This window comes from Antechinus flavipes, chromosome 1 (assembly GCF_016432865.1).
Source record: "Antechinus flavipes isolate AdamAnt ecotype Samford, QLD, Australia chromosome 1, AdamAnt_v2, whole genome shotgun sequence".
Taxonomy (NCBI): Eukaryota; Metazoa; Chordata; class Mammalia; order Dasyuromorphia; family Dasyuridae; genus Antechinus; species Antechinus flavipes.
In genome coordinates this window covers 38,605,614-38,626,811 of record NC_067398.1, presented here as the reverse complement: position 1 = coordinate 38,626,811, position 21,198 = coordinate 38,605,614, and the positions used below count along the sequence as shown (strand labels likewise).

Below are 21,198 nucleotides of genomic sequence, written 5' to 3'. Positions count from 1 at the left end.
TATTTCAAATAGTTTGATTCATAGTTATGATTTGTTGTGGAATTTATTCTCACTAAAGAGTTGATTCCTAATCACTAGCATTTATACAGCCCCTGTAATGTGACAGGTACTATGCTGTGGTGAGTTCAAATGTTGGAGTTCTTGTTCTTCTCAAAACACAGCCGGTTTAGCTTAGAGCCCTCCGAATGTCTCCAAATCCAAGGATTCTGTTCTTTAGTCTCTGCCTCTGCTTTCTTCAGCCTCCAACCAGCACAGAGATGGAATGAATCTCTTATCTCCTTCACTTGGGGCTTGGCTAGCTTTCTGGTGAGTCTTTCAGACCAGCTTGGTCTCAGTGGGGGAAGAGCAGGAGCCCAGTCACCAACTACAGTGGTGTAAGATGAAGATGAATCTGGTTGTCCACTGAACTCTCCACTCGTAGCTTTTTCCTCTGAAAACTTTTCTTCTGCCACCAGCCAGCCAAATGGAAAATATTCTCCCTTACCTCGGAGAGAGGGCTTCTGGCATAATTCAGCTGAAATCTCCCAAAGTGCTTTGTGTCTGCAACAGAGTGCTCCTCTCCAACCAGCTGAACTCTCTCCTTCGACCAGCCAGCCAAGTGGAATATATTCTTGAATAGATCTCTCATCACTGGCCTTATATCTGACTCTTCTGAGAGAATGGCATTATGGGTTTTCTCCCATAGTGCTCTCTGGCCCAAAGAGCTTCAAGGGAGGTGTGAACTCACAAAGTTACAGAGTTTACTTTGTGAAGCTGGCATACTTGTGAACTCCAATGAGTAAAGGTGTGAACACAAGCATTGTACTAATTAGTTCTACTTAGTACCTTGTTTCAGGTTCTGGCCCAAAACATCTTCTTGTAAGATCAGATCAACTCTAATTAATTAGCAGTTTGTAAAGATTCCAACACTATGCAAAGCTTTACAAATAATACCTGATTTGAAACTTATTACAACATTGCAAAATAAATGTAATCATTATCCTAATTCTACAAGTGAAGAAACTGAGGTAAATAGAGGTTGAGACTTGCTTACAATCACACACTTAGTAAACATCTGTGGCTGGATTTGGATTTAATTCTTCATGATTCCTGTTCTAAACTCTACCCACTGTGTCAATTAGTTATCTCAAAGTGATGAGGAAAAAACAGAATAAATGATTTAATCATGAATTAACATTTCTTTAATATATACACTTGGAGTAAATACCTGACTATCTTTCTATACTCCCAAATGTTAGCTAAGAAAATCGTCTTCACATCTTTAAGAAAAGAATCCAATTTTTAAAAGATTTTTGTGCATAGTAAACTTGCCTAAGTAGTTTTGAAACACCAAAATGGAAATAGAATGAGTTATGTGGTATCTAAAGAATATGATTATTATAATTTAGTATGATTAATAACATATTGATGTACCTATTACTGCTACTACTGATATTGATAAAAAATAATAATGTAATCAGTGAGGAGTAGCAGATAGCTAGAAAGCCTGGGACATAAGTAGTCAGAGATCCACATTTTGCTTCTGACGCAAACTGATTATGTGACTATGAACATATCATTTAATCTTTCAATATCCCTGGCTCTTCTTTAAGCTTATAATTTGCAAAACAGGGGCTCATCTTCCTTGGTATCATGAGCTTCCTTACTGCCAGTTATTCATAACAATCGAATCATATTCTACCTTCTGAAAGATATTATCTTTTTTTTTTCCTGGACCCCATTTAAATTCTTAGAATGCTCTATTTTAGATTATGTCCCATTTATACTATAGATTACCTCCCATTTACAAATACAGATACACAGATCCACATATATGTAATATACATACACACACATATATGTGTGTTTGTATGCCTGAATAGTTTGCATATTGTGTTTCTTCTGCTTGGAAAATTAGCTGTCTTAAGGATAGGGAATATAATTTTTACCTTTTTTATGGGAATAAAGCAAAAGTTTGTTTATAGTGATAATAATGATTATTATTTTAAATTATAATTATTAAAACGAACATGTAAAAACAGCTACAACGCTAATATTAAAGGGCTTAGAATATGATGTTTTTATGAAAGTATATTTCCATCCATTTTTTGTGGATTGTCTAAGTTTTACAGGCATATAATAATATCAGCACAATGACTCTGTAGATCTTCTGTTTGGTAGGCAGGCTAATATCTCTCCTCTCCCACACTTTCCTTTAGTGTCTCCCGCACACTTAATAAACTCTAGCAATGGGTGTGCCAATTTCAGTGTCATGCCATGAAACTGAATCACTTTCATTTCATTTGTCTTAGATAGATTCTGAAAATCATCTGGTAGAATAAGATATCAGACACTGAGGTACTTTTTAAAGTTAAATTGACAATTATCTCAACTTTACTGCAGAGAACGTGACTTCATTGGGCTGATCACATTATTTGAATGCCAAATATGAACTTCCCGGAAACATTATTGTATGGAAAAATCACAAAGAGTATGTGCTCACAGAGTGATACAAGGACACCCTCAAAATTTCTTATAACAAGTCTAAAATTCATAGTATGATATGAGAGACATTGGCATAAGACTGCCCAGCATGCCATGTTCTCATCAGAGAAGGTGGTGAGTTCTATGAGAAAGCAGAATTGAATTAGCTTAAAAAAAACATGAGATGCATGCAGTTAGAGATGCTCACAGGTACTATTTGTGTCCCACTTGTGGTAGAAAATTCAAGCTCATATTGCTTTGATTAGCCACAGTTGGTCACACTGTAACTCAACTAACATTGTGATGCCATTTTAGCCTCTCTAAGAATGAAGGTCAATAAGAGTTCTAGCCCTCTACAAATAACCAACAAATTCCTGTGGATATAAGCTTATACATTTGAGACAAAATTATAACTACATTGTTTTTTCATGAAGGTGTTTCATAGTCTCTTCAACTTAGAAAATATGTGTGATAGTTACATCTCATTTTCTGGTTTTCATACACTGACTTTAATTGTTGTCATTGTAGGTCAGAAGGATGGGATTGATGGAGGTTTTATTGACTTGATGAATAACTAACTTCAGTTCTAATACCATTGTTGTAAACAGCACAGTTTTTTTTCCCCAAAAAGAATGGGCAAGCCTCATTATATTAGGACTAGAATTAATATTTGCTTAGCCAAAAATGCCCTTCTTTGAGAGAATATAATTTTTTAAAGGCAAGAATAGTTCTGTTTTGGGCTTTTCCCAGAGCATAGCACAATATCCACCAGACAAGTGTTGAATAATTTCTTGATTTATTGGAAAAAGAAACAGAATTATCACCTTTTATTATAACTATGTTTACTTAGCTATAAAATGTAGTATAATCATATTAATAAGCAGCAGGAATTAATTTAAAAATTTTAAATAAATGAAGGTTGATGTCCTAAAGAAATAAATTGATTTTCAACATTTTTTCAGATGAGATATTTGGTTTCTAACTATAGTTTTCTTACTTTAGCAAGGTCATATCACATCTTAGAGTATTTATGTATTTTCTATTCTGGATGTGAGTGAAAAATAGCTACAGATAATCTCTGTTATAAAATATAGTTGTGGCATGTGTTGGAAGAGTTAAGTCCATTTCTGTCTTTTAAAGTATAACAAATCAATCTTTAGGAATGGCTGGTTTTTTTTTTTTTCAATGTGAAACACACCAGGTAAATTTTGACACATCACGTTTCATTGTGTTCTGTAGACAAGAGTTGTCATAATGAAATACCCTTGAGACAAGTTGGCAATGATACTTTCCAGGGACAGAGTTGGTGATCGATCTTCTCTGAAACATTTAAATGGGCTAATGGAAAGATAAAGATAACCACTTAAAATTCCTATTAACTGAGAAAAAATGTTTAAAAAAAAAGAAATATCCTAAATGAACAACTTAAACATTTGTGAGCAATTAGCAATTAGCATCTCATACTATTTCAATGAGCTATTTATTTTAGCCATTCAAAGAACCTAATCAGTTGAGGCAAATGACCATTTCAAGTGAATGAAATAGTAGCTTTATAATATTCACATTCAGCGAAGTGAAATAGCAAAAACAGTGAAGGGAGGAGCTAATTATTACTTCTGGGAATGTATGTAAGAGCATTTTTTATAGGAAGAATAGAATATATTTTGAAATATTTTAAAATTTAGTATCCTTTTTTATCATCTCCATTTGCACAAATATAGATGTCTGTAATAGTAAGAAAAGAGCAACAGACTCATGAATACTAATTTTTGGCATCCATTTTAATCGTGTTTTGCTTTGAAAGATTTGGTCATTTAAAGTTATATTTTACAGTCTCAGCAGTACATTACATTTAGTATGGTTATATGCATGGCCTACATACATAGGTAATTACATTTAAGATGAATGTTTCTGAATTAAATCCTGCTTAACAAATTACATATGAGTTAAATAACTTCATCAACATTTTCATAGCCTAGCACAAGAAGATATTCAAGGAAACTCAAATATTTTGAGTAGAAGTTATAATTTCTGACTAATTAGCTTCCAGTGTTATGTTGTTGGTTTTATATAAAATAATTCTGAGGTTTTATGGTAGTATTAGTCTTTTCAATTGTAGAGGTATTGATCAACTACCAAGATACAAAACCTCGACCCCATTATGAGTTCCTTGTTGAATACCAATATTGTGTGTGCAAGGTGTTTAGAGCTGTGGCATGGGATCTTTAGTTACACAAATCTACCCTCCCCCCCAAAAAAAAAAACACAAATTAAGTAAAATTACCTTTTATGACTAGGTTGCCTGAAGTCTTGGCAATGCCAAATTGATTCATGGCTATGCAAGTATATGTGCCTGCATCCAACTTGGTTACATTATATATCTTGAGACTGCCATCCTCTAAGATAAAGAACCTAAAAGAGAAATCCACACACACACACACACACACACACACACACACACACACACACACACAATTAATAGAATCAGGACCATTATATTTTAGCCCAAACTTACAAATCTTTATCTAATGACAAATCTAATCTATTAAATTCTCATGTTCTAATAAACCATATATTCCCAATTCTCATATTTTTATAACCCATAAAACCCTCTGATCACATTATTTTGATGGTTATTAACTTTGCAATGCAAATTTCTCCCTTTTCCCCTAAAAACTGACATTTTGATTTTTTTATAAATATGCAATAGAGATTTAACAGTTATAAACCAATATTGTAGGACAAATAAGGAATGTAACAGCTATATTTCTGAAGAGGTCACAGATTTATTTAGTTCATTAGTAAAAATTGATTTCAGCTTTGGAGAAATAAAGACAGTTCTATGTTATATTTTGCCTCAGGTTCTATACATGGTGGCAATCCTATATAGTCTCATACACAAAAGTATAATGAATATTCTTTTAATTCTGACAAATTTAATGGAATGGAGGTATCCCTTGTGGTTCTATTCTATTCTATTCTTTTCTACTGTAAGGACATCATGCCTCTTTAATGGAAGTTGGACTCATTATAGTAGAAGATTAAACACTTGAATATACTAAATGTTTACTGAAAAATTGAAAAATGCCAATCATTCTCTATGTTGTTTCTGCTTTTAACAAAACAATACCTATGGAAGTTTCCTTAGAATTTAACTATCAGTTAGCATCCTGCCTTGCTATCCCACTCCATAATTAGTACAAACTTCAAAATGATAATCAAAATTATAGCACGATTGTCCATAATTAGGGAAAACTTTAAAATGATAATCATATATCAAGGTTTCCAAATTTTATGTGAGGAGAAATTAAAACATTTACTCATTTTAAGTTATGCATAGTCTCAAGGTTTATATGTATTTTTGAAATGAATTAATAGCTTTAAAATATAACCTTTAAAACATTATAATAATAGCTTTCAGTTGTGTAGACTTAACATTTTCATAGTATTTTACATATATTATTTCATTTGATCCTCACAATGGATTTGACTATATATAATTTTATACACATTTTTGCAGAAAAGGAATACAAAATTGATAGAGTTCCTGGGACTTGCCAGAGTCACAATCCAATATTTCCCTTAGAAAGGATTTATGCCCAAGTGATCCTGACTCTTGATCCAACACTATCCTCTATGTCATGCTGCATCTCCTTAATCATACTTGTGAATATTCAATGTTTATGGCAACAAAATATAATGTCAGAAATTATTATTTTAGATGATAAATAAAGAATTTAAGTAAAATAGTAATCATATATCTTTTAAGGTATGACAAAATAGCATTTTATATATTTAAATATATTTTATTATTGATATATGTATTTCATGTAATATAGCTAATAGAGTTAATTGCCCACTTTGAAAAACTATCCCTCTTTCTAGCATAGTAGAGTAGCAAATGGTGATTTGAGTAAAATCAATTTCTGACTTGATGTTAATTATCACTGGATGTGTTCAAATCACTGTCAAGTGAACAGAAGCAGTCACACCTGTATTTGAAGAGCTTAGTGATAGATAACTAAATACAAAAGTCAGACTCTGCAATTTATTGGAGAGTCAGGGGATATAATTAAAGTCACTGTATAATACTAGTTCATTGCAAAGTTTTAGTGTAGATTAAAAATTACTGGGACTTTTCATTTTCTACTCTATCATAATGATTCACTGGTAATATGAAAAAATTTCTTGCTTTACCTTCTATAAATAAGTTTTTACTTGTTTTTATTTGGAAGTGTGAGAATTTAGTGTTTGCTATATATCCACTAAGTTTTCTCTTTTTTTTTTTTTTTAAATTTTTTTATTTAATAATTACATTATATTTACACTCATTTCTGTTCCGATTTTTTTTTCCCCTCCCTCCCTCCACCCCCTCCCCTAGATGGCAAGCAGTCCTTTATATGTTGGATATGTTGCAGTATATCCTAGATACAATATATGTTTGCAAAACCGAACAGTTCTCTTGTTGCATAGGGAGAATTGGATTCAGAAGGTATAAATAATCCGGGAAGAGAAACAAAAATGCAGATAGTTCACATTCGTTTCCCAGTGTTCTTTCTTTGGGTGTAGCTGCTTTTGTCCGTCATTTATCAATTGAAACTCAGGTCTCTTTGTCAAAGAAATCCACTTCCATCAAAATATGTCCTCATACAATATCGTTGTCGAAGTGTATAATGATCTCCTGGTTCTGCTCATTTCACTTAGCATCAGTTCATGTAGGTCTCTCCAAGCCTCTCTGTATTCATCCTGCTGGTCATTTCTTACAGAACAATAATATTCCATAACATTCATATACCACAATTTACCCAGCCATTCTCCAATTGATGGGCATCCATTCATTTTCCAGTTTCTAGCCACTACAAACAGGGCTGCTACAAACATTTTGGCACATACAGGTCCCTTTCCCTTCTTTAGTATTTCTTTGGGATATAAGCCCAATAGAAACACTGCTGGATCAAAGGATATGCACATTTTGATAATTTTTTGGGCATAATTCCAGATTGCTCTCCAGAATGGTTGGATTCGTTCACAACTACACCAACAATGCATTAGTGTCCCAGTTTTCCCGCATCCCCTCCAACATTCATCATTATTTTTTCCTGTCATCTTAGCCAATCTGACAGGTGTGTAGTGGTATCTCAGAGTTGTCTTAATTTGCATTTCTCTGATCAATAATGATTTGGAACACTCTTTCATATGAGTGGTAATAGTTTCAATCTCATCCTCTGAAAATTTTCTGTTCATATCCTTTGACCATTTATCAATTGGAGCCACTAAGTTTTCTCAAACTACCTATGGGTTTTCTGGGAGTGGAGCAAAGATGGTGAAATAGAGAAAGTAGTGAATGCTGTCAAAATTGTCTCCTAAATAACTTTAAACTAATACCTCACATAGAATTCTGGAATTGCAGAGACTACAAAAGACCACAAAATATTCTTGAAACTAGACAAATTAGGAGAGATCTATGATATGGAGGTACAGGATGGACAAAAGTCCATACAGGTGAAATATTAGTGATGGTGACTAGCTTCAGAAACTTTCAAACTGAGGGAGATATGAAAAGTAAAGGGAGCACTATATTAGCACATGATAGAGAGCCACATGGTGTTTGGAAGCTCCATTCTCTAGAGCTATATATAGGTAATAGTTCAAGGGCAGAAAAGAGAGATTTTAGACAGGAGTGAATGGGATGATTTAGAAGCAGTGTTGCTTTTGATCACAAGGAAACAGGAGCTCTGAAAAGCAATATCATCTTGAGACATAGAAGATCAAAGATTCTTTGGAACAATATTATTTCTGGTCCCAAGGGAGAAGGTGGCTTGAGATGTAATAGTGATTTCATTCTAAGAGACAGGGAGCTCTTTCTGGATAAGAAACGGTATTCAGACAAAAAGCATAGTGAATAATGCAATGTCTTCCCAGATCACATCACTTTGGAAGTACTGATAACTTTCAGTGTGTCCAGAAATAGCTCTGAAAATAGAAGGGCAAAAAATCAAACCAAACAAGGACAAAACAAAACAAAATAAAGAAACAAAAATTCTAAAATTTGAGCAGGGCCTGCCCCAATTCCATTATTCCCCAATACTAAAATCATGGTTGAATATTAACACAAAATTCAAGATCAAGAAAAAAAAGATGGCAAAAATGAACAAACAACATAAAAAACCCTGGACAAAGAAGGCTACTATTATGACAGGAAAGATCAAGAGAGAAAATCAAAAGGAGAAAATCAAAAAGAGATAAAACAGCCATATGACAAACCTCAACAAAAGATATGAATTGGACATGAGTCCCATAAAAATTCTTGGTGCTTACAAAATGATTTTAAGATTCAAATAAGAGGAGGAAAAATAATTAGAGAAATGAGAGATAGGAAAGAAATTAATCATTTTAAAAAGAACATATTAAAAGCAGAATTTGTCAAATAGAATGAAGGTACAAACATCATTGAAGAAAATAACTTTTAAAAAGCCGAATTGGCTAAATGGAACAAGATGTTTTAAAAACTCAATCAAGAAAATCACTCTTAAATATTAGAATTAGGCAAGTGGAAATTAATGATACATTGAGACATGAAGAATCAAGGAATTATAGTCAAAAGAGTGAAAAAGAAAATCTAAAATATCTCATTTTTCAAAATAACCTGAAAATAGATGAAGATTAAATAATTTCATAATTATGGGAATACAAGAAAGACATGATGAAAGAGAAATTCTATGCATCATATTTTAAGAAATTACTATAAAAATTGCCTTGATATTCTAGAAGCAGAGGGTAAAAATTAGAATTAAAAGCATCCACTAATCACCATTTGAAAGAGATCCTAAAATAAAATTTTCTCTTAAGAATATAGCTAAACAAAGAGGTCTGAAATCTAAGTGAAAGTACATCAAACAGTAGAAAAATGCTTCATATACCCAGGAATCACACTGAGTGTCACACACGATTTGACAGCTACTATGTAAAAGTACTTCTGGAAGCAGAAGAGACATTATCCCAATGAAGAATAAACTGAACTGAATATAATACTTGAAGGAAACAAAGGATATTTATTTTTTTTTCTTTTTTTTATTTTAATATCTTTTTATTAATAGAACGTATGCCAGGGTAATTTTTTACAGCATTATCCCTTGCATTCATTTCTGTTCCGATTTTTCCCCTCCCTCCCTCCACCCCTTCCCCGAGATGGCAAGCAGTCCTTTACATGTTGAATAGGTTACAGTATATCCTGGATACAATATATGTGTGCAGAACCGGACAGTTTTCTTGTTGCACAGGGAGAATTGAATTCAGAAGGTATAAATAACCCGGGAAGAAAAACAAAAATGCAAGCAGTTTATATTCATTTCCCAGTGTTCTTTCTCTGGGTGTAGCTGCTTCTGTCCATCTTTGATCAATTAAGGCTCTCTTTATCGAAGAGATCCACTTCCATCAAAATACATCCTCAAACAGTATCGTTGTTGAGGTATATAATGATCTCCTGGTCCCGCTCATTTCACTCGGCATCAGTTCATGTAAGTCTTGCCAGTCCTCTCTGTATTCATCCTGCTGGTCATTCCTTACAGAACAATAATATTCCATAACATTCATATATCACAATTTACTCAACCATTCTCCAATTGATGGGCATCCTTTCATTTTCCAGCTTCTAGCCACCACAAACAAGGCTGCCACAAACATTTTGACACATACAGGTCCCTTTCCATTCTTTAGTATCTCTTTGGGGTATAAGCCCAGTAGAAACACTGCTGGATCAAAGGGTATGCACAGTTTGATAACTTTTTGAGCATAGTTCCAAATTGCTCTCCAGAATGGCTGGATGTGTTCACAATTCCACCAACAATGTATCAGTGTACCTGTTTTCCCACATCCCCTCCAACATTCCCCATTATCTTTCCCTGTCATTCTAGCCAATCTGACAAGTGTGTAGTGGTATCTCAGAGTTGTTTTAATTTGCATTTCTCTGATTAATAATGATTTGGAGCATATTTTCATATGTCTATAAATAGTTTCAATTTCTTCGTCTGAGAATTGTCTGTTCATATCCTTTGACCATTTATCAATTGGAGAATGGTTTGATTTCTTATAAATTAAAGTCAATTCTCTATATATTTTGGAAATGAGGCCTTTATCAGAACCTTTGATTGTAAAAATGTTTTCCCAGTTTATTGTTTCCCTTCTAATCTTGTTTGCATTTGTTTTGTTTGTACAAAAACTTTTCAATTTGGTATAATCAAAATTTTCTATGCTGTGGTCAATAGTGATCTCTAGTTCTTCTTTGGTCATAAATTCCTCCCTCTTCCACAGGTCTGAGTGGTAAATTATCCTATGCTCTTCCAATTTATTTATAAACTCATTCTTTATGCCTAGGTCATGAACCCTTTTTGACCTTATCTTGGTGTACGGTGTTAAGTGTGAGTCAATGCCTAGTTTCTGCCATACTGATTTCCAATTTTCCCAGTAATTTTTGTCAAATAATGCATTCTTATCCCAGAAACTGGTGTCTTTGGGTTTATCAAACACTATATTATTAAAGTTATTGGCTGCTTTGTCCTTTGATCCTAACCTATTCCATTGATCAACTAGTCTATTTCTTAGCCAATACCAGATGGTTTTAGTAACTGCTGCTTTATAATATAATTTTAGATCTGGTACAGCTAGGCCACCTTCATTTAATTTTTTTTTCATTAATTCCCTTGAAATTCTTGACCTTTTGTTTTTCCATATGAACTTTGTTGTTATTTTTTCTAATTCATCAAAGTAGTTTTTTGGGAGTCTGATTGGTATAGCACTAAATAAGTAGATTAATTTAGGTAGTATTGTCATCTTTATTATATTTGCTCGCCCAATCCAAGAGCATTTAATATTTTTCCAATTGGTTATATCAGACTTAATTTGTGTGGAAAGTTTTTTGTAGTTTTGCTCATAAAGTTTCTGATTTTCCCTTGGCAGATAGATTCCTAAATATTTTATACAATCAGTAGCTACTTTAAATAGAATTTATTTTTGTAAATCTAACTGTTGGGTTTTGTTAGTGATATATGAATACTGATGACTTATGTGGGTTTATTTTATATCCTGCAACTTTGCTGAAGGTGTGGATTGTTTCTAATAACTTTTTGGTAGAGTCTCTGGGGTTCTCTAAGTATACCATCATATCATCAGCAAAGAGTGATAATTTGGTTTCTTCATTGCCGATTCTTATTCCTTTAATCTCTTTCTCAACTCTTATTGCCAAAGCTAGCATTGCTAATACAATATTAAATAGTAACGGTGATAGTGGGCAAACTTGTTTTACTCTTGATCTTATTGGGAATGGTTGCAGTTTGTCCCCGTTACATATGGTGCTTACTGGTTTTAAATAGATGCTACTGATTATTTTAAGGAAAAGTCCATTTATTCCTATACTCTCAAGAGTTTTTAATAGGAATGGATGTTGGATTTTAGCCAATGCTTTTTCTGCATCTATTGAGATGATCATATGGTTTTTGTTAATTTGATTATTAATATGGCCAATTATATTGATAGTTTTCCTATTATTGAACCAGCCCTGCATTCCTGGTATAAATCCTACTTGATCATGATGTATTATCCTGGGGATGATTTTCTGTAGTCTTTTTGCTAATATCTTATTTAAGATTTTAGCATCAATATTCATTAGGGAGATTGGTCTATAATTTTCTTTCTCTGTTTTCAACCTACCTGGTTTAGGTATCAGTACCATGTCTGTGTCATAAAAGGAGTTTGGTAGGACTCCTTCATTCCCTATTTTTTCAAATAGTTTATAAAGCATTGGGGCTAATTGTTCTTTGAATGTTTGGTAGAATTCACATGTAAATCCATCTGGTCCTGGAGATTTTTTTTTAGGGAGTTGATTAATAGCTTGTTCTATTTCTTTTTCTGAAATGGGATTATTCAAGCAATTTACTTCCTCCTCTGATAATCTGGGAAGCCTATATTTTTGGAGGTAGTCATCCATTTCGCTTAGGTTATCAAATTTATTGGCATAAAGTTGGGCAAAGTAACCCCTTATTATTTCTTTAATTTCCTCTTCATCAGTGGTGAGTTCTCCTTTTTCATTTTTAAGACTGCCAATTTGATTTCCCTCTCTCCTTTTTCTAATCAGATTTACCAAAGGTTTATCAATTTTATTGTTTTTTTTCATAAAACCAACTCTTAGTTTTATTTATTAGTTCAATAGATTTTTTTTTAGTTTCTATATTATTAATTTCTCCTTTTAATTTTAGAATTTCAAGTTTAGTAATTGATTGGGGGTTTTTAATTTGGTCTTTTTCTAACTTTTTAAGTTCCAGGCCCAATTCATTGATCTTTTCTTTTTCTATTTTATTCAAGTAAGCCTCTAAGGATATAAAATTTCCCCTTATTACTGCTTGGCTGCATCCCATAAATTTTGATATGATGTCTCATTGTTATTATCTTGAGTGAAATTATTAATTGTGTCTATAATTTGCTATTTCACCCAATCATTCTTTAAGATGAGATTATTTAGTTTCCAATTACTTTTTGGTCTATTTATACCTAACTTTTTGTTGAATGTAGTTTTTATTGCATTGTGGTCTGAAAAGAAAGCATTTACTATTTCTGCCTTCCTGCATTTAATTTTGAGGTCTTTATGACCTAATATATGGTCAATTTTTGTGTAGGTTCCATGAACTGGTGAGAAGAAAGTATACTCCTTTCTGTCACCATTCAGTTTTCTCCAGAGATCTATCATACCTAATTTTTCTAATATTCTATTTACCTCTTTAATTTCTTTCTTATTTGTTTTGTGATTTGATTTATCTAAATCTGAGAGTGCAAGATTGAGATCTCCCACTATTATAGTTTTGCTGTCTATTTCTTCTCGCAATTCTCTTAGCTTCTCTTTAAGGAAGTTAGATGCTATACCACTTGGTGCATATATGTTTAATACTGATATTGCTTCATTGTCTATAGTACCCTTAAGCAAGATATAGTTTCCTTCCTTATCTCTTTTAATTAGATCAATCTTTGCTTTTGCTTGATCTGAGATAAGGATGACTGCCCCTGCTTTTTTGACTTCACCTGAAGCATAATAGATTCTGCTCCAGCCTTTTACCTTTACTCTGTATGTATCTCCCTGTTTTAAATGTGTTTCCTGTAAACAACACATTGTAGGGTTCTGACTTTTGATCCAGTCTGCTATCTACCTCCTCTTTATGGGAGAGTTCATCCCATTCACATTTGTGGTTAAAATAACCAATTCTGCATTTCCTGCCATCCTAATATCCCCAGATTATACTTTTCTTTTTCTTGCCCTCCTTCCCTTCTTCCCTATTGGTCCCACTAACGTCGCGCAGCTCTCCCTCTTTAGTATCCCTCCCTCCTCCTTTTGAATCCCTTCCTCTTTCTTGTACCCTTCCCTTATTACTCTTTTTCCTTCTCCCTTTTTCTCTCCCACTTTTTAATGAAGTGAGAGAAGAATCTGAGTAAAACAAATATGTCAATTGTTTCCTTTTTGAGCCAACTCTGATGAGAGTAGGATTCACACAATGTTCCTCCCCCTCTCTAAGTTCTCTCATATGTGATAGGTTTCCTTTGCCTCATTGTCGCATATAGTTTCCCTCTTTTTATCTCCCTTCTTCCCTTTTTGTGACACTATCCCCTTTCCATTTCTACTTCCCTTTTTTATGTTATATCGGTAAAATCAAATTATACATATGGTTTTTATGTATATTCACAACAGAAATACAGTTCTCAAGAGTTCCTTTTACCTTTTTCTACTTCTCTTGATTCCTGTTGTTGAAGATCAAATTTTTTGTTTAAGTCTGTTTTTTTTCCTTAGAAACAGATGGAATTCCTCTATTTCATTAAATGTCCATCTTCTTCCGTGGAAAAAAATACTCAGCTTAGCTGGATAATTTACTCTTGGCTGCATTCCAAGTTCTTTTGCCTTTCGGAATATCTGGTTCCAGGCCCTTCAATCCTTTAATGTTGAGGCAGCCAGATCTTGCGTGACCCTTATTGTTGCATCTCGGTATTTGAACTGTTTTTTCCTGGCTGCTTATAAAATTTTTTCTTTAGTCTGGAAATTCTGAAGTTTGGCCACAATATTCCTTGGAGTCTTTATTTTAGGGTCTTTTTCAGAAGGTGTTCGATGAATTCTTTCAACGCCTATTTTCCCTTCTGGTTCTATTACTTCTGGGCAGTTCTCTTTGATGATTTCCTGTAAAATAGTATCTAGGCTCTTTTTTTCATCATAATTTTCGGGTAGTCCGATGATCCTCAGGTTATCTCTCCTAGATCTGTTTTCCAGGTCTGTTGTTTTTCCAAGTAAATAGTTGACATTTTTTTTCCAATCTTTCATTTTTTTGGTTTTGCTTGACTTTTTCTTGATGTCTCAATGAATCAGTCATTTCTATTTGTTCAGTTCTAATTTTTAGTGAGTTATTTTCTTCATTAGCTTTTTTTTACTTCTTTTTGTATATGTCCAATTGAATTGTTTTGCTCTATGGAATTTTTTTCCATTTCACTAATTTTTTTTTTTTTTAGTGAGTCATTTTCTTTTTCCAATTCACAAACTCTGTTTCCCAATTCACAAACTCTGTTTCCCTGCACTTCTTGGGAGTTTTTTACCTTTTCCAATTCACATTTCAAGAAGTTGTTTTCTTTTTCCACTTTATCAAATTTTTCTTTTAGTGAGTTATGTGTCTTTCCCCATTTCTCTTCTACCTCTGTTTTAAGGTTTTTAATAGTCTCTTCTAGGAGAGCCTTTTGTATTGGAGACCAACAATCATCTGGAGACTGTCTGCTATTAGTCTCTTCAGGGCTGAAAAGCTGTTCTCTTTCTGGGTAGAAACTATCAATCGTTCTTTTGATTTTTTTACTCATTTTGTTAAAGACTTTAAGGTTTGCCTTCAGAGCCAGGAGGTTACCAGCTTCCTCGGCAGAGCAGTGAAAGGTATATGGATGGGTAGCTGTGCTGCCAACTGGCTACAAAAAGCAGCGAGGTACTGGAGTACTCTGGGAAAGAGTTCCCCACCGGAAAGTAACTCAGGCCTGAAGGCTGGGGCTGAGAAAGTGCCTTTCAAAGAACCTCAGGTGTGTGAGATAATGACTTCCCTGGGGCTAGACACTGAGCAGTGAGAGTTTCACTGCCCCAAGCCAAACCCTACCCTGGGGCTGTGGGTATTAGCAGCTGAGCAGTGAATGGATTTGCAGGGACCGGAAGTGTCTGCCAGGGAAGCACAGTCAGCTGGGGAGGTTCTATTGCCCCAGGCCGAGCCCCCCATACTGCCAATTAGAGGCTGCCCAGGCTGTGCCCCACTGTCGTGCAGATTAGTAACTGCCCCCGCAAAAGCCCCGAACTGCCGGATGTGGCCACAGGGCTGCGGTAAAGTCTGCCTGAGTCACTTCCAGGTTTGAGGGGTTACAGCCAGATCTCGTTAGGTTCTGGCGTTTTTTAGAGGACCCTCTGTTTTAGGTTTTAACTTCTCTGCCAGTTTACTGCTTTGTAATCAAGGCAGAGCAGTTAGCCTATAGCAGAGTGGTCTCTATAACTTCTCTAGCCACAGAGATCACCCCCGCCCCTGGTCTGCTCAGGACGCTAGCCTCTCGCTGCCTGTGCTAGTCTCTTCCTGGCCCCTCAGGACAAACCTTTCCTGGCAAGCTTCCGGATGGTAAGTTGTAGTGCTTCTTATCTTCATGAATTTAAGCAGTGAAGAGTTATTTTTGAGGCTGGATTAAATAGTTGGTTTATGAGGGTAATGAGAGGAACTTAGAGAGTCGTGTGTGCCTCCTCCGCCATCTTGGCTCCGCCCCTGGTTTTCTTAACAACAAAGGATATTTAATAAAATAAAAGACTTTCAAGTTTTCTGAGAAAAAGAACAAAATTTTCACGCAAAATTTTCACAAAATTTTGGCTCTGGAATAGAGGATTTAGGAGAAGTATAAAAAATTAACATGAAAGAAAAATCAGGAATCAAACAGTTTACATGAAAAAAGACACATGTGGTTTCTATGAAATTTATCATTAGGACAGTTAGAAAAATTACAGATTGAGGGAAAGGAGTAGAGTGAATTGATTTCATTGAAATAATATAAAGATGGATAGAAAAAAGGAGGATTACTCTGGAAGAAGAGATAAAAAAGAAGAAGGGGAAAATTATCTCGAATAAAAGGAGAATAGAAAGAAAAGTTTTTACTGTGGAAGAGAAAATCTCACTCATGTCTAAATTGGTTCAAAGAGTGAATAAACACACACACACACACACACACACACACACACACACACCACATACACATATATAGACTCAATTGATAATAGAAATCTATCTCACCTAACAGGGAAGTAGAAGGGAAATTGGATAATAGAAATAAGGGGTGGGAGTGATATGAGGGAAGCTGCAATTAGTGGTCAGAAGCAAAGAAAAAATAATTTCAAGGAAGCACAGGAGAGAGAGAGGGGGGGAGGGAGAAAAGGAGAGGGAGAGAGAGAGAGAGAGAGAGAGAGAGAGAGAGAGAGAGAGAGGAAAGAAAATAGTATGAAGAGAAATCCACAATTACTAATCACTTGTGAATGCAAGTAGGACCTTGTCCATAAAATGGAAGCAGATTACAAAACTGAACAAGAAACCAGAATTCAACAATAATATTGTTTACAAGAGTTATACTTGAACAGTTAGACATACACTGCTAAAATAAGTAAGTAGAGCAAAATTGTTTTATGCTTAGTTTAAAATGGGGATAAAAAGCCAGGGTAGCAAAACAAAAATAGAACTAATTAAAAGGGACATGCAGAGAAACTACATCTTGGTAAAGGAGAAAATAAATAATGAAATATCTTAAATACAAAACATATATGACATAGCATCCAAATTATTATGGTAAAATTTAAGAAAATTATAGGAGAAAACTGACAGTATTCAAAAACTTCAGTTTTCCTATCTCAAAGCAAGATTCTCTAACCAGAGAATGATTTAAAAAAGAAGTCAAAAAGATGATAGAATCTGAAAAGTTAAATATAGATCACTGAGAAATTAATGAAAATAGAAAAGAATGTACCTTTTTTCTTAGTTTTAAATGACCTTTACAAACTTTAACCATAGTTTTGGCCATAAAATAATCATAATAAAATGAAGAAAAACAAATATATTAAAAAGACACATTTAAGGTAACAATGCAATAAAATTCATCTAATAAAAATTGAGGTCATGGGTGGTGGTGGAAGGGATTTAGACAGATAGCACAGTGGATACAGCACCAGTACTGCAGTCAGTAGGACTTGAGTTCAAATTCAGCCTCAAAAACTTAATAATTTCTAGCTGTGTGACTCTGGGAGAGTTCCAATTCCATTTGCTTCACAAAATGATAATAATACCAACAAGAACAACAACAATAAATTTAAAAATAAAGGGCTGTGCAATCATAGATTGAAAGTTAATTCTGGTGATATAGCAGAGTAGGTCATAAATTTTAAGTTGCTAAATTTCCTCTACAAACAGATATAAAATTATCATGAAATGAATATAAAACAGTGAAAATGAGTGGACCCCACAGAAGACTCCAATATTGAGATTTGGTCTTAGTAAAGTATAAACTCCTCTAAGTTAACTTCATTGAATCAGCAAATATTGGGCTTTGAGGGAAGTAGACAAGGCCTCAAGAAATTTCACTTCATGAACTTTGCTTCAAAAAATTTCATCTGAAAATAAAATATGGCTAATTTGGGGAAGATAGCATAACTGCTTTTTTAAAAAATAATTATAAGTTTTTATTGACAGAACCCATGCCTGGGTAATTTTTTGCAACATTATCCCTTGTACTCACTTCTGTTCTGACTTTTCCTCTCCTTCCCTCTACCCCATCCCCCAGATGGCAAGCATTCCTTTCTATTTTCATTCAGTTCTCAGTGATCTATATTTAACTTTTCAGATTCTATCATCTTTTTGACTTCTTTTAAAATCATTCTCTAGTTAGAGAATTTTGTCCTAAGATGGGAAAACTGAGGTTTTGAATACTGTCAGTTTTCTCCTATAATTTTCTTAAATTTTACCATAATAATTTGGATGCTATGTCATATATGTTTTGTATTTAAGATATTTCATTATTTATGTTTTTTGAAGGTATTCTTCCATTTCATTTAAGTTGTTGAATTTATTGGCATAAAGTTGGGCAAAGTAACTCCTAATTAGTTGTACTAATTTCCTCTTCGTTAGTGGTGAGTTCTCCCTTTTTATTTTTAAGACTAACAATTTGATTTTCCTCTTTCCTTTTTTAATCAGACTCCTAAGGATTTGTCAATTTTGGATTTTTCATAGAACCAACTCTTAGTTTTGTTACTTAATTCAATAGGTTTTTTTTTTTTAACTTTCAATTTTATTGATATCTCCTTTTATTTTTAGAATTACAAGTTTAGTGTTTGACTGGGGGTTTTAATTTTTTTCCTTTTCTAGAATTTTTAGTTGCAAGCCCAATTCATTGACCTTCTCTTTCTCTATTTTATGCAAGTAGGCCTCTAGAGATATGAAATTTCCCCTTGTGACCACTTTGGCTGCATCCCACACATTTTGGTATGATGTCTCATTATTGTCATTTTCTTGCGTGAAGTTATTAATTATGTCCATGATATACTGTTTCACCCACTCATTTTTCATTGCATTGTGGTCTGAAAAGGATGCATTTACTATTTCTGCCTTTCTGCATTTGAGTTTCAGGTTTTTATGTCCTAATAAATGGTCAATTTTTGTATAGGTTCCATGAACTGCTGAGAAGAAAGTGTACTCCTTTCTGTCTTTATTTATTTTTCTCCAGAGATCTATCATATTTAACTAACTTTTCTGTATTTTATTTACCTCTGACTTCTTTCTTATTTTTTTGTTGTTTGATTTATCTAATTCTGAGAGTGCAAGGTTGACATCTTCCACTATTATAGTTGTGCTGTCTATTTCTTCTTGCAGCTCTCTTAATTGCTCTTTTAAGAATTTAAATGCTACACCACTTGGTGCATATATGTTTAATATTGATATTGCTTCACCTATGCTACATTTTAGCAAGATATAGTGTCCTTCTTTATCTCTTTTAATTAGATCAATTTTTGCTTTTGCTTGATCTGAGATCTGGATGGCTACCCCTGCTTTTTTGACTTCACCTGAAGCATAGTAGATTCTGTGCTAACCTTTTACCTTTATTCTGTATGTATCTTCCTGCTTCAGGTGTGTTTCCTGTAAACAACATATTGTAGGATTCTGGCTTTTAATCCTTTCTGCTAACCACTTCCTCTTTATGGGGGAGTTTACCCCATTCACATTTATGGTTAAAATTACCAATCTATATTACTTGCCATCTTGTTAGCCCCGTTTATGCTTTTCTCCCTTCCTTCCCCCTTACGCCCTTCCTCAATATTAAACTTGTGAGCATTACTTGCTTCTCACAGCCTTCCGTTTTTAGTATCCCTGCCCCCACTTTAAAGTTCCATCCCCCATCCTCACAATTTCTGGATTCCCTTCCACTTAGCTTATTCCTTTCCTTTTCATTTTTCCCTTCCCACTTTTCGATGAGGTGGGAGAAGTTTCACCATGAATCAAATATGTCTAAAACTTTTCTCATTAAGCCAATTCTAATGGCAGTAAGATACCCACTATATTCATCCCCCTCCATTCTTTCTCTCAGATATAATAGATTTCCTTTGCCTCTTTATGAGATGTAGTACCCCCACTTTACCTTTTTTTTCTGGTACAATTTCCTTTCCACCTCTAGTTTCTAGAACAAGGTATATACCTCTTCTCAAAACACAGCCAGGTGATCAAAGTTCAGATCTTTTATTCTCTCCAATATAGCCCGGTTAGCGTAGAGGCCTATCTCTCTGCTTGGTTCCAAGAGCTTTCTCCGAATGTCACCAAATCCAAAGGTCTGGTCCTTTAGCCTCTGCCTCTGCTTTCTTCAGTCTCCAGCCAGCTTCATTCTTCATGTCATTCCGGTCAAATCTTGACTTGTAGCTTCTTCACTCTCAAGAACTTCTTCGACTGGCCCATTGAAGCTCTATTTATGCTCAAGAGAGGGATTGTGGGTTTTCTCCCATAGTGCTCTCTGGCCCAAAGAGCTCCAAGGGAGGTGTGAACTCATTGAACTCCAATGAGTAAAGGTGTGAACACAAGCCTTGTATTAATTAGTTCTACTTAGTATCTTGTTTCAGGTTCTGCCCAAAACATTTTCTTGTAAGATTAGATCAACTCTAATTAGTTAGCAGTTAGTAAGGATTCCAACAGGTATACACATATTCTTTATATATCTTTATAGCAGAAATATAGTTCCCAAGATTTCTTTTTACCTTTTTAGGGTTTTTTTTATTTTTTTTTATTTTTTTTTGAGTTCTATATTTGTAGATCAAACTTTTTGTTAAGTTCTGGTTTTTTTCATGAAAATTAGGTGAAATTCATTTATTCCATTGCATGTCCATCTTCTTTCCTGGAAAAAAGATGCTCATTTTGGCTAGGTCAGTTATTTCTGGTTGCATACCAAGTTCCTTACCCTTTTGGAATATCATATTCCAGGCCGTTAGATCCTTTAACGTGGACGCTGCTGGATTGCTAGATCCTGGGTAATCCTTATTGTGGCTCCTCTATATTTGAATTGATGTATTCCTAGCCATGTGCAGTATTTTCTCCTTTGTCTGATAGTTCTGGCATTTGGCCACTATATTTCTTAGTGTTTTGATTTTAGGATCCCTTTCAGTAGGTGATTGATGAATTCTTT

The 21,198-nt window shown here is 34.2% G+C and overlaps 1 protein-coding gene across 1 annotated transcript in view; it reads right to left on the bottom strand.

Annotated features, from left to right (window-relative positions):
* Positions 1-21,198, bottom strand: part of LOC127551343 (contactin-6-like) — a 201,439-nt gene that overhangs the window by 90,357 nt on the left and 89,884 nt on the right. Inside the window, exon 3 of the mRNA XM_051981019.1 lies at positions 4,748-4,875. Within this exon, the coding sequence (XP_051836979.1) occupies positions 4,748-4,875 (128 nt within the window). The remainder of the gene's footprint in view (positions 1-4,747; positions 4,876-21,198) is intronic.